Source organism: Labrus mixtus, chromosome 21, assembly GCF_963584025.1.
Source record: "Labrus mixtus chromosome 21, fLabMix1.1, whole genome shotgun sequence".
NCBI lineage: Eukaryota > Metazoa > Chordata > Actinopteri > Labriformes > Labridae > Labrus > Labrus mixtus.
This window is the reverse complement of record NC_083632.1, coordinates 9,297,150-9,309,968: the sequence shown is the minus strand read 5'-3', so window position 1 is coordinate 9,309,968 and position 12,819 is coordinate 9,297,150. Positions and strand designations below refer to the sequence as shown.

General features: G+C 39.9%; 3 protein-coding genes across 6 annotated transcripts; 1 reads left to right on the top strand and 2 right to left on the bottom strand.

Annotated features, from left to right (window-relative positions):
* Positions 1-2: 2 nt before the first annotated feature.
* LOC132955591 (dual specificity protein phosphatase 13A-like) lies at positions 3-1,874 on the bottom strand. Of its 2 annotated transcripts, none has more exons than XM_061028493.1 (3): positions 1,447-1,874; positions 1,072-1,289; positions 3-533 (listed from the first exon to the last, which is right to left on the bottom strand). In XM_061028493.1, the coding sequence occupies exons 1-3, from the start codon at positions 1,839-1,841 to the stop codon at positions 322-324; spliced, it is 825 nt and encodes a 274-aa protein (XP_060884476.1). In that variant the 5' UTR covers positions 1,842-1,874; the 3' UTR covers positions 3-321. The 2 variants fall into 2 exon arrangements, with proteins under 2 accessions (XP_060884476.1, XP_060884477.1); XM_061028494.1 differs by having other exon boundaries at positions 1,072-1,284; positions 1,447-1,872.
* Positions 1,875-4,302: 2,428 nt separating this feature from the next.
* Positions 4,303-5,943, bottom strand: LOC132955593 (dual specificity protein phosphatase 13A-like). Of its 3 annotated transcripts, XM_061028497.1 has the most exons (4): positions 5,796-5,943; positions 5,590-5,761; positions 5,083-5,300; positions 4,303-4,886 (listed from the first exon to the last, which is right to left on the bottom strand). In XM_061028497.1, the coding sequence occupies exons 2-4, from the start codon at positions 5,736-5,738 to the stop codon at positions 4,672-4,674; spliced, it is 582 nt and encodes a 193-aa protein (XP_060884480.1). In that variant the 5' UTR covers positions 5,739-5,761; positions 5,796-5,943; the 3' UTR covers positions 4,303-4,671. The 3 variants fall into 3 exon arrangements, with proteins under 3 accessions (XP_060884480.1, XP_060884481.1, XP_060884479.1); XM_061028498.1 differs by having other exon boundaries at positions 5,590-5,943; XM_061028496.1 differs by having other exon boundaries at positions 5,083-5,943.
* A 191-nt stretch (positions 5,944-6,134) lies between these two features.
* LOC132955260 (sphingomyelin synthase-related protein 1-like) lies at positions 6,135-12,395 on the top strand. Its single transcript, XM_061028033.1, has 6 exons — positions 6,135-6,328; positions 7,087-7,662; positions 9,258-9,353; positions 9,469-9,586; positions 9,681-9,831; positions 10,178-12,395. The coding sequence occupies exons 2-6, from the start codon at positions 7,106-7,108 to the stop codon at positions 10,480-10,482; spliced, it is 1,227 nt and encodes a 408-aa protein (XP_060884016.1). The 5' UTR covers positions 6,135-6,328; positions 7,087-7,105; the 3' UTR covers positions 10,483-12,395.
* Positions 12,396-12,819: the final 424 nt, after the last annotated feature.

The following is a 12,819-nucleotide window of genomic DNA, read 5'->3' as shown; positions in this document are numbered from 1 at the left end:
TGAATTCACTATTCCTCTGTAGCCTATCATGCTAACTATGCTAGCATGTTGATAATGGTTTTGTTATATTTAGGATGCTATTAAAAAACTGAGGAAGAGCAGTTTAACTAAATGCAACAGAGTGATGTGTTCAACTCCACCATTTTTGTTTTGTTTTACATGCTAACTTGTCGCTAACATGATATTTGTGAGCCTGGAGGAATTTTCATCATTCATTTTAACAAAACTTCACATTAATTCATTAGCTTCAAAAAAATAAATATACTGAAATTATCAGTCCTAGCAACAGTGTTCCTGTGTGACCTAAACATGTAAACTTATTTAAAGGATCTGACAAGTTTTCTTTTTCTTCGTCAGCTGAAGATCCAGATCCAGCAGCAGAGCCAGGAAATTCCTGTTGGGATAGATCGCTCTCTTCTGAAGTAGTTTCTGCAAAGCCTGTTTGAGTGTGAGGTGGCGGTAGATCATGAGGTAAGCTAACACCAAGGTCGATGACCGGCTCATTCCCATGATGCAGTGCACCAGAACCCTCCCTTAAGAACAGACAAGATGAAGGGAAAGAGAGAGAATGTGAAGGAAGGATTAGCGAGAGGCCTCCGTTTTATTAATATCATACATGGCTGCCTGTTTCACGCTGTGGCCTTTCTTTTTTCCTGCTGTGAGCTAAAAATAGTTCCTACAATTCATCTTCTGTTCTTTGTTCATTTAAAGTCCCTTTGCAGACTTAGCCTGACTCTCTCTTTAATCCCAATCTGTCCCCTGCTTGATAACTTCTTTGAAAGAAGCCGTGGTCACATTATAGACTTAAATTCCGCAAGGTAGGACCCTAATTATTACTGCTGGCTGGAAATACACTCACATTAAAAGCTGTGTTACATGGTGACATTAAAGGGAATGCATGATGGGAGAATTTAAGTGGATGGGTTTATTAAGGATTTATGTAGTGACATAAAAACTAATGTGCATGAAAACATGTTTTTCCAGCAAATAATTTCATCCTGTAACTGCTGGATTATACAATTAAAACTCTCACTGCAGAAACTGTTCAAAAGAAGCCTCCAGGACTCTTACCATCAGGTGACTTGAGCGCTTTATGAATGAAATCAGCTGCATGCTGGAAGTAAACATCCAGATCAAAGTGCGTGGAGTCTTCTGCAGGAATGCCACAATACACAATGGTGTTGCCATAAAAGCTTTGGTTCCCTATGCTGCCTCGCTTGGAGTGTGCAGCATTTAATACATGAGTTATACCTAATTTCAGCAGCGCAGCCTTGTTTTGGGCAACTGCCCTAGCAAAACAGAGACAGAAAGAGTGTGTGAATGCAGGATAACAGAATTTGAAGCCGGATGTATTCATACAAAAATAGCACACTTAACAGGTTTCAGATTTCCTTGCGAGCACAATCATTAAGTACGGTTTAAAACTGAATTAAAATGCATACTTACACATTCCCTATGTATATTTTTGGCCACACCTCATCTACTTCATTGAGATGTAGTTTGCAAGAATCCAAAACCTTCTGCAGATCCTTCACAGTCAGATATTCTTTTCTCTTTCCTTTCATGGATGACATTTTCAGTCCAAATCCCCCCTCTCTTTGATCGATTTCCGCTCCAAATGTTTGTTGTATTGAAGCAGTTCCCGTCAACCTCGGGCTCGAGATGATCTGTACGAGCAGGTGTTTATCTGCCGTCACTGGACGGTTACCCAATTTAGTGCTTAACCTAGCGTGTAGTCTTACTCGTGCAGAGGGCAGAACAACAAACAGAGCAGCCCGGGCTCTGCTTTTCACACCACTGTGGGACGCTAATTTAATAAGCCTCAAATAGAGATGAATCATTGCATAAAAGGAGTGATAATTGGATGTAATTATGGACAAAATGTTTAAGTGCTGTTCTTATGCTAGATGACAGCAAAGTCCACTGCATTTATGCAACAGATGCACTGTAAGAGCAAGCAGCCATTCACTGCTAAGATATAAATATCTTGTGGAAATATAAAGCTTCACAGAACATTAAACAGCCGTCATGCTGATGCTCATTTTTCTTTTAACTATCCTATTATAGAGAAAGTCAATTTCAGCCGTCAAACGGAAGAAAAAAAACCTAATTAACCTCTTCTTTAATCCAATGAATGTAATGACTTTTCTTCTCTTGGGGTCGTAAATGTGTGGAAAAAAAATGTGGAGGCAATGATGTGTTGCAGAAAGTCAACAAAAATGTTGTACACAAAATCAGTCAATAAAGGTCTTGGGGTCATTTTGACCTGGAGGTAGTTATTGATTCATTATTTAAAGTGTTGCTTCTGCTTATGGATGACTCTGCGGGACAAATCCCACCTGATGTGAAGATAATGCTTTCAAAATGAGATCCATACCTGCTGGTGATTGTGGGATTCCTATGAGACCCAGATTCAAGTGTAGTTATGTGTGCTTCTGAGCGAGAAGAGGCCTTGCTTGACACTCTCCGTGTTCCACGGCTCTGCATCTTGTAAGAGACTTTCCAATGAACGTTAGAAGATTCTCAAGACAAAAATAATAAGCCTTGCATCTACTGAGTCGCGGAAGATGTTTCCGAGGGTGTTATGAGGAGGTTTTCTCTGTAGAGGATTGAAAATATACATCAAAATAACATCTACATATAAATGATCAAAGCCACAGAAGAAAGTAAAGCTGCAAAGACTTGAACATTCCTGAAAAAAAACAAGGTTTGTTCTTGAATCATTTGAATCCATCACAAAATAAGAGTTCAATCCCCTTGACCACTGAACCAGAAAACATGTTGTTATACGAAAGTGGTGCAAAAGCTGAGAGCAAAGTGAAACCCTACACTTGAATGGAGAAATTTGACATTTGCTAAGAATTTTTTTTAAATACAGCTTGCAAACTTTGAAAAGCAGGGGGGGGCGCAGGTAGCCTAGCGGTTAGCGCGTTCGACCCATGTACAGAGACTCGAGTCCTCCAAGCAGACGGCATGAGCTTGAATCCTACCTGTGGCTCCCTGCAAGTCACTCCCCACTCTCCTTCTCCCTGGCTTCTGACTCTATCCACTGTCCTATCTCTAAAATAAAGGCAGAAAAAGCCTAAAAATAACTCAAACTTTGAAGAGCAGCTAAGCTAATATTTGGAGTAAACTTCATGTAAAATAAACAGCAGGACCATTGAAAGATACACAGTTCCGATTTCTTGTTGTTGAATTATCTTAAGGACTTGATGGCAGGGTATCAAAGTAATAATAAAGCACAAGATATCTTACTGTTTTAAATGATTCTACATTAAAATATAATTCAAATTAATTTCTTAACTTAATGTATCAAAGACCTTTGACACAAACGTATGTTATATTGGTGGAGAATTCCTCTTTGTTTTTTTTTAGGGTTTTTGACGTATTTGTCAGGTCATACAAAGAAATCATAACCCCTTAACAGTTAGGTAACACTTGATAACTCAGCATCATCTTTATAATGATACTAGATTAGACACATAAACAAATCTTTACAGCCTCTTATAAAGAATTTAATTTTAAAAACAAACAAACAAGCACGTCTTTATCATTCACAAGTGGGTATTAGAGCTTTGAATACAATGATTAAAACACAGTGAAGTTGGGGTGCTGGTGGCGTAGTGGTTAGTGCGCGCGCCCCATGTATGGAGGCTGTCGTCTCAAGCGGGCGGCCCGGGTTCACCCCCCACCTGTGGCTCCTTTCCCGCATGTCATTCCCCACTCTCTCTCCCTGATTTCCAACTCTATCCACTGTCCTATCTATCCATTAAAGGCACAAAAAGCCCCCCAAAAAACACAGTGAAGTTTATTTGTTGTATATGGACTTGAGCTTGTATAGCGCTTTTCTAGTCTTCTACTCATAGTGCTCTTTACACTGCAGGTCACACCTACCCATTCATGAGGTTGCTATGTAAGGTGACCATTAGAAGTAACTTATTCATTCATACACATTCATACGCCAACGACGAAGCAGCGGGAGCAACTCCGGGTAAAGTGTCTGGCCCGGGGACACATCGGTATGGTTATACTAGGGTTACGTAATCAAGGCTTCAGATCGAATCACTTCATCATGTCCTTAACTCTGCTTATCACTAAGTTATACTGAATTATAAACCATCTGTTTTAGCTTAATTATAAAGGTTAAAACAAAACCAGAGTGGCCTGATACAAAGAATAACAGGCATTATATAATTGATGACATTTTAAATGCATTGTTAAGTAAATACATTTTGTGTAAATCTGGATCAAAGTGTTTTAAATGATTGTAAAGCAGGTTTTGTAATGTGAGTTTTATATTTATTAGAGTTGATAACCAAATGAAGATGACACAGTAAAACACAACAAACAGACAAAGAGATATTTCTTCAACATAATGCAAAGTTAAGTAAATGATTTGGTCTAATTTTCACTGTTAAGGGCGCGGTCACACTGGCCATCCGTTAGAATGGACTGAGCCTCAGGGTGACTTCATAATACTGATCCCTTATTAATATAAGGGTCAATATCCTGAGAACAGGCATTATGATTCACAGGAAACAAACCTCCAGAGTCAGGGGAAAAAAAACATTGCAATATTGTTCTTAGATCGATCTGATTAAACTCAAAGTACAGTATCTGCCTCCACTGGTGGGCTCTGAATTCTTCATTGTCTTCTGTAAATAAGAAAATCTATTTGTCTTTGAGGTGCAGAGGATTAGTCATGCGTAGCTTCACATCCAATGCACGAAGCTGTTTGAGGAATCCTGTGTTTGGAAATATCCACCTCCGCTCTTTGACCTTATGGATGGCCTCTAGAAGAGAGTAATGATGGTGGATCATTAGGTAGGCCAGGACGAGGGAGGCTGACCTGCTCACGCCGACTGCACAGTGCACAAAAACACGAGCTGGTAGAGAAGAAGAAGAAGAAGAAGAAGAAGAAGAAGAAGAAGAAGAAGAAGAAGAAGAAGAAGAAGAAGAAAAAGTACATTGAGTAAAAAGCATGAGCTGATTCTTTGATTTTATGTTTCGATATTGAGGATTTACTTGCAGAAAAATCCCTTAACAGTCAAACAAGAAAAAGGATTATTGATGGCTATTTACCACCAGCTGTGTCAAGTGCACTCTGAATATACTCAGCAGCTGGAAAGAAATAGCGAGAGAGGTCGAAGGACGGTGAGTCATCAGCAGGCACTCCATAATAATCCACAGCGGCGCCATAGAAGTCATGACTCCCCTGACAGTGCATCCTCCCATGAGCAGCGTTCACAATGTGAGTGATTTCCAGCTTCCATAGACTGTAACGATCATTGGCTACAGACCTGTGGAAGAAAGTAATAAAATTTTTTTTACTCAAAACATCAATAGTAGGGGCTCTGGTGGCGCAGTGGTTAGTGCGCGCGTCCCATGCATGGAGGCTGCGGTCCTCAACGCGGGCGGTCCCCGGGTTCAAGTCCAACCTGTGGCTCCTTTCCCGCATGTCAATCCCCACTCTCTCTCCCTGATTTCCATCTCTGTCCACTGTCCTATCTCTCCATTAAAGGCACAAAAGCCCCCCCCAAAAAACATCAATAGTAAAGCATTTTGTGTGATGTAATAAATTAGACTTACATGTCGCCAATGAATAAGTTAGGCCAAACTTCATCCACATGATTTCCAAATCTTTTCCCTCCATATAAAACCTTCACCAAGTCTTTCACAGAAGGAGTGACAGGGGAAACTACATTACTTCCCTGTGCATTGTTCATATTTGACCACATAAGGTACTAAAGCTATTCTAAAACTACTAAACTTTTAAACGATTTTCAATCCCAAACATTGATTTTTTTTCAAACCCTGCTTGGGCTTTGCAACACCCATGTTGGTAAGCTACTGACAAGGGCAGGTGTTTATGTTCTAAAATTAAATCTGTAATACATTTTCTTCATGTAGGTCAGTGTCAGACTTCTTAATTTAATTAATTTAAATGTGGTGTCCTCTGATGATTTTTTTATTTTTTCTGGCCTATTATTGCTCAAGGAATATTTGTTTTTAGTCTAAACAATCGCAAAACTGCAGAATTAAAGACACTGCAGTACACACTTTGCACCAGTAGATGTCGCTGTTTCCCAGTGTGATCCCTGTGTGTGTCTGAAGGTTTTACTTGCGCAGCTACTCTGGACATTACCATCGTGTGTTGTCAACAGTGAATGCTAACCAGCGCGCAAGCCAGGGCGACATGGTTTCCAACAAGCCAGTGTTATTGCAGCAAACGCTAATACGGTTTCTTCAGATTCTTGCGGGATGCCACTTAGCTGGCTAGCTCAATAAATCCGTGTCTTTTTCGACCTCTGTCACAATCGCAGTCCGGGTGAGTGAGCGCGCATTGATCAGGCTAGCAGATAGCCTCCGAGCTAACATTAGCTGCAGATGAATTAGCAGGGCAGGGTTATTGTGGGTGAAGAAAATGATGGTATCGTCTGGTTTTCATGCCACCTCGGGCATGCTTGTGGTAGCACACAACGTAAATCACTAGATTTGTTTGTTTATTTAACAGGGAAATGGAATAAATTAGCATAATTAGCTACTGGCTCTACCTTTATTGATGGCCTGGGATGTTGGGTTGACTTGCAGGTTGCAGGTTGCTGACTTTCATTAATACGTTTAAGCTGTGTGTTTATGTCATGTGATCACTAACCTGACAAGCATGATAACAGTATATATCTATACTGCATATATATGCAGTATAGATATCTGCAGTCTTAATTAGATGTGGACACTGAGTCATCAGAGGTCATTCGTCTCTGTATTTTCACCTGCTCCTTCACCTACAGTCTGTGGGATGTGGTTTTGCATTGTGAAAACTCACCTAAGTAAACTATTACCTCAAATATTTGCACTCATTTTGAATGCTTAGGCAACCAGTGGGATCAGGACATGTTTTAAACGAGTTTGTTGCCAACTAAAATGTGTCAAAACCAGAATATTTTTCCATCTTTGTGGCAGTCTTGTTTGGACTCAGTGTTTGCTGATTAAGCGGAAAGAAAGAGTGTCCACTTCTCTTTTAAAGGTGGAGTCAATAAGGAACTGACACAGACAGTTGCATATTTGTGATGTTCTTTTCTGCAGCCTTCAGAGTGAGGACGAAATGACACAACACAGTGTTCGGCGCTGGACGCCCAAACATGTCGCCAAGTGGCTCAAGGAAGAGGGCTTCTGCGACTACGTCGACCTGCTGTGCAACAAGCACCGACTGGATGGCACCAGTCTGCTTGCCCTCAGCGAGTACGACCTCCGCTCGCCGCCCCTGGAGCTCAAGGTGCTGGGGGACATCAAGCGCCTGATGGTGTCCATCCGCAAACTCCAGAAACAGAACATCGACGTGTTGGAGGAGCTGGGTCTTCCCTTCGACGGCCACTCTCCGTCGGGCTCAGGAGGCACTTTGGACTGGCTCTGTAACGGAGACTCAGGCAGAGACTGTGACAGCACTGACACAGCTCCAGTGGGAGAAGAGTACCACCAGTACACTAATGGGAAGTACAAGCAGCAGACGAGGAGACTGGATCCAGAATACTGGAAAACAGTGCTCAGCTCCGTCTATGTGGTGTTTGTTTTTGGATTCACCTCCTTCGTCATGGTCATAGTGCACGAGAGGGTGCCGGACATGCGCACATACCCTCCACTGCCTGACATTTTCCTTGACAGGTACGTGTATGACAACTAAGACACTCTAAAACTTTTAGTTTCCAACTTGAGCCACTTCAAAAATATACAAAACATTTGTGCTTTTCCAAAGGGAAAGTGAAACAAAAATACAAATTTAACCAACTGTCCGAACATCACACCAGATGGTGGACATAATAATTGCCCTACTTTCTTGGAGCACATTTCTATTATTGTCCTCACATATTCCTGATGGGCTAGCTTAGGTTCAAAAGGATCTTTTTGAGTGTTTTTGACCTACTTTTTAAGCGTAGCACGGCTTCAAGCTTCTCATGAAATTCAGTTCAGTTTTACTGGAATATCAAAAAGATGTCAGTGTGTAAATAAGCTGTAGATATTTAGATTTTTACAATAAAAAATAAACACCTATGACGGATATTTAAACAGAGAAAACTGTTTAAATAGTTAAGCCAACAACAAAGTGCGGGCTAATAGAGCTAAAAATTTGTTGTTATACTTTATACATTTTTCAACATAGATCAATATGGATATTTATCTCGATATAGAATTGGTTAATACTGAAAGTTTGAGAAATATTATGACAAAGGAAGCCTCATGAACTTACTTAGTGCTAACTAAATAAAGGCTGTAAGTATGCATAGTAAGTCTACTTAAAGTAGAACATTGTGTTATATTTTTATGTTAGTCTGGAAGATTTAAAAACCAGGATAAGGGATCATCTGACCAGTTTGTGCGCATGTTTTACAAGCTGAATGTGGCTAGTTTTATCATTTGACGTAATATTGCTCAATGTTAGTCTGTTGTTTGTTCTCTGTGTGGAGCTTTTTATGCTGCTGTCTTCTCAAGGACTCCCCTGTAAAATAGATGTTTGTATCTGGTAGTACTCCTGGTAAAAAAAAAAAAAAGGTTACTTAAAAAGTATGCAGACTAATGCACTTTTAGGTTAAATGTCATTGTTTCTCCAACACTCTTCAGCAGATACTGCTTGTCATGGTGAGGTTGCAAGTCCTTGCTGCTTCTAAAATAAGCCTAGCTTGTTTTTTTTGAGGTTGGATTCCTTCATTGGTTATCATTTGTGAATGCTGAACTTCAGCATCAGAGGTCACCTTCTCTTTAAAACAACTGGACCTGGTAGAAAGACACTAACTTGGACAGTGTGCTGATCAAGTATAATTGCTCTCAAACCCTCTTCAGGGGATTCATGGTGTCTGTTGTGTGGGGGGGGGCTGCTATTTGAGCTGACACTATATTATGTCATGTTGCACATTTCTTTTTGTCAACAGTATCCCCATCTTTTAAGGATTATTGTAGTTTACTTACCCTGTCACTTTTCTAAGTTCTGTAGCTTTTTACCTCGATTGTGGAAGAAAATCTCTTTCATCCCCAACTGGTCAAAAAAATCCTTTTTGATTGGGAAGTTGGGCTGTCTGTACATTTCTGTGTATACTTTTAATGAGAGCTTTTCATTGTCAAGCCCTTACTGAAATGATCCAAACAGCAAATCCTCTATTTACAGTACTTGTCCAGAGACTGTTTGTAGCTCTGTTATTGATTAATGATGATAATACAGATCACATTTTGATATTGTTTTTTTTTTTTTTTTTTCATTCCAACAGTGTGCCTAGAATACCATGGGCCTTTGCGATGGCTGAAGCATGTGGAGTGATCCTCTGTAACATCTGGTTGTTGGTGCTGCTGCTTCATAAACACAGGTAGAGTCCTGACAGTGTTTCGTGTCCGTGCAGTAGAATACCTTCGGTGTGCTCCTTCAGTCACCACCGTAGGAAAACACAAGTTAACTGTTTCTTTTTTTAAAATGATTTCTAGGTCCATCCTTTTGAGGCGCTTGTGCAGCCTGATGGGCACAGTGTTCATGCTGCGCTGTATCACCATGTTTGTCACCTCCCTGTCTGTGCCTGGACAGCACTTGCAATGTTCAGGAAAGGTAACACAATGGGGAATTGTTTTGCACGTCATTTCCTTAGCACTACTTTTTCTGCCTCTCCGTTGCGATCGTTTCACCTTCCCTTTCTCACTAGATTTATGGTGACATGTGGGCCAAACTGCAGCGAGCTGTGGCCATCTGGAGCGGTTTCGGGATGACCCTGACAGGAGTGCATACATGTGGCGACTACATGTTCAGCGGCCATACTGTGGTCCTCACCATGCTCAACTTCTTTGTTACAGAATGTGAGTCCCATCTCAGTCGAACGCTATTTCTTCATATTTGTTGTGCTTAAAGAGAGGAACACAACCTGTTTACTTCATACTTAAAAAGCCCCTTGAAGATATTGTGTTTAAGTTGAGGTGTAGTGAATCATGACCAAGAAGCAGCTATCCATGTATGTCAACATTGCCCTTTTGTCGCCATCTGGTGTCCTTCGCTAGTGTTACAACTGAAAAGACTATCAGCCAGAAAGAAAAGGTCTGCTACATAAATGTGCAATATATTTTTAATTTACTTTGTAAAACTTGAAAAAACAAGAACAAATCAGTTTTCATATATCTTTAACGATTCTTTGTTGTAATTTTACAGACACGCCAAGAAGCTGGAACTTCATCCACACGTTGTCCTGGGTCCTGAATCTCTTCGGCATCTTCTTCATCCTGGCTGCACATGAACACTACTCCATCGACGTGTTCATAGCCTTCTACATCACCACCAGACTCTTCCTGTACTACCACACTCTAGCAAACACGAGGGCCTACCAGCAGAGTCGACGAGCTCGCATCTGGTTCCCCATGTTCTCCTTCTTCGAGTGCAATGTCAACGGGCCCGTCCCCAACGAGTACAGCTGGCCATTTTCACGACCCGCTGTGATAAGGAGGCTGATCGGATGATGAACAAGAATCAGCAGAACTGTCAGACACTTTGTAGCCTGTGCTGTTACGTCTGCTTTGTCTAGTTGCCAACTCAAGCAGTGTGTGACATTTACATCAACAAAGACAAATGTTGTGGTCCTGATAGCACCGAAGGCCTAATGGAATACACAGAACCATATCTTCGGATACTTCAGGACTCCTCTGTTCCCCTGCCTCCCTTTAACTGTTTAGGCAGATTCAACTACACCCATATACACCCTTATTTATTTGAAGGTAAACACTACGGTGTCTCATTTTCCGTTGCTTATTTCCCCTCTATGGGGATAGTTTCAATAGCTTTTTTTTTGTACCTCATTACCTAAAATTGGTGTGTTCAGACTGAATACAAAGCAATTAGTTTTTTAACACACAACTTGTGTTGATACAGCTGCTGGAGTGTATTTTGAGTATTTCATTGCCCATAAGTATTTGCCCTAAGCAGCCAATGCAAACTTGGTTAGTAGTTTGTAGCATTAATTAAGTTACTGATACATATTCTTCCAGACCTAACATGTTGTAGCCCCGTCTGATTCGCTACTGTTAGGTTGTAGAATTGTACATCTCTAAATGCCCACAGACAATAATTCAATTGTGTTCCCACAGCAACTTTATTGATAACTGGCTCTTGAAGCAAAAATGTCATTCCAATTTTTCTTTTAACTCAAAGGTCTGTTATTTCCACCTGGGTAGACTTGTAATCTCATCCAATCATGTTGTTCAGCAAACTTAAGCCTCTTAATGTGTCCTTGCATTGCCTTTCTAGAAATCGTGCCCGGAGAAATTGGATTTGCGTTTTGTCTGAGACGCATCCTTGTTTTTTTCAGGATAGCGAATGATAAGAAGGGAGCCACATGAAAAAGGTTTTCAAGCAGCAGTGTAACTTGTGATTCACAACAGTTCTCCGTCCTCTGTGCAATAACAATCCCTGATTATGCCATGGTTGGATTGGATTCTTGACTGAACATTTTTTCTTAATTATTTTTAACAAAAGCATCATGGACCACTGTTTAAGCAATATTCAAAGATCAATATTTCACCTTTGCTCTTTTCTGCAGCGCAAATATTGCTCATCATGTGGAGAAACAAATCTTTGCCATTGTTTCAAAGTCTTTTTCATTCCTTAAGACTGGGATTTTGTTTTTACAATGTAACAAAAAGTTGGCAGGAAAGTAGAGATCTATGAATATTATTTCACTTAGCCTGCCTTTTCCTCACCAGACCTAGAAAAAAATATCTTGAATTCAGCCAAAAGATGGAATTTTTTTTTCCAGTTGTCTTAAATATAATTCCAGTTGCCAATTTTTTTAGTGTTATGATGGCTTTCTCTGTATAAATATGTCCCAAATTGTTCATTTTTACTGTAGAATATGTGTAAAGTTCTTTATTTCACCAACATAGTGTAAATGACCTGACCTACTACATTATGAGCTTTCCCTGAGAATAATTCTTTAACATGAACCTTTAGTAATAGTTCTTAAAAATGTACCCTTGAATTTGTATTTGTTTATATTAATTTATTTAATTTTGTAAATGTTGATAGGTATTTTTATATTTCCTGTACAGTGTTCTAGCAACATGCACATGGAGAAATATGTTTACAGTTGCTCTTAACTAGGTATTTGTTTGAGACACAATGTGCTTTCTAAGTGTAATGTAGATTTCAGATCGGCCTCTACATTTCATGGAGTGTAACCTGCCACTGTAGTAAGGGGATGTTGTAATTTACTTTTACAGCATGTTAGGAACATGATTCTTCTAAACTGACTTGACAGTCTAAAACATTTCAATTTGTTAAGGAGTGATGCTGTTGTGTCCATATACTTCAGCAAAGCCATGTTACTTGTTTCATGTCTTGTTCAGTCATTTCCAACATTAAAGAAGCTGAAATTAAAGACCAAGCACTCGTCTCACCTTCCCACTCATGGCACAACTACACCTAATTTGTAATCTAGATAAATACTGTGCATAGTCTTCAGCAAGGATGTGAGATAATCAGTTTACACAGCTGTTGAAAGCTTTTTGAAATCTTTACTTAATTTGTGTTATTATCTTGGATGACGAGGGGACAACCATGATGTAGCCTACTTGAAACTTAATTTGGATTAAGGGGTGAGTGACATAGAAATAATTATGAATAAAGCAAAGTTTTCCAAACGTGTCATTTTACAGGAAAAAAGACTCGAGATGGACTACGGCTCTTAAACTAATAGAGGAACACAATGTGTATTTACAACTGTGAATAATGGACACCCAGACTAACTTCAGGCACGTTTCAAAGTAACTGGCTGGTTATGGCAATACTATTTGATTGATTGA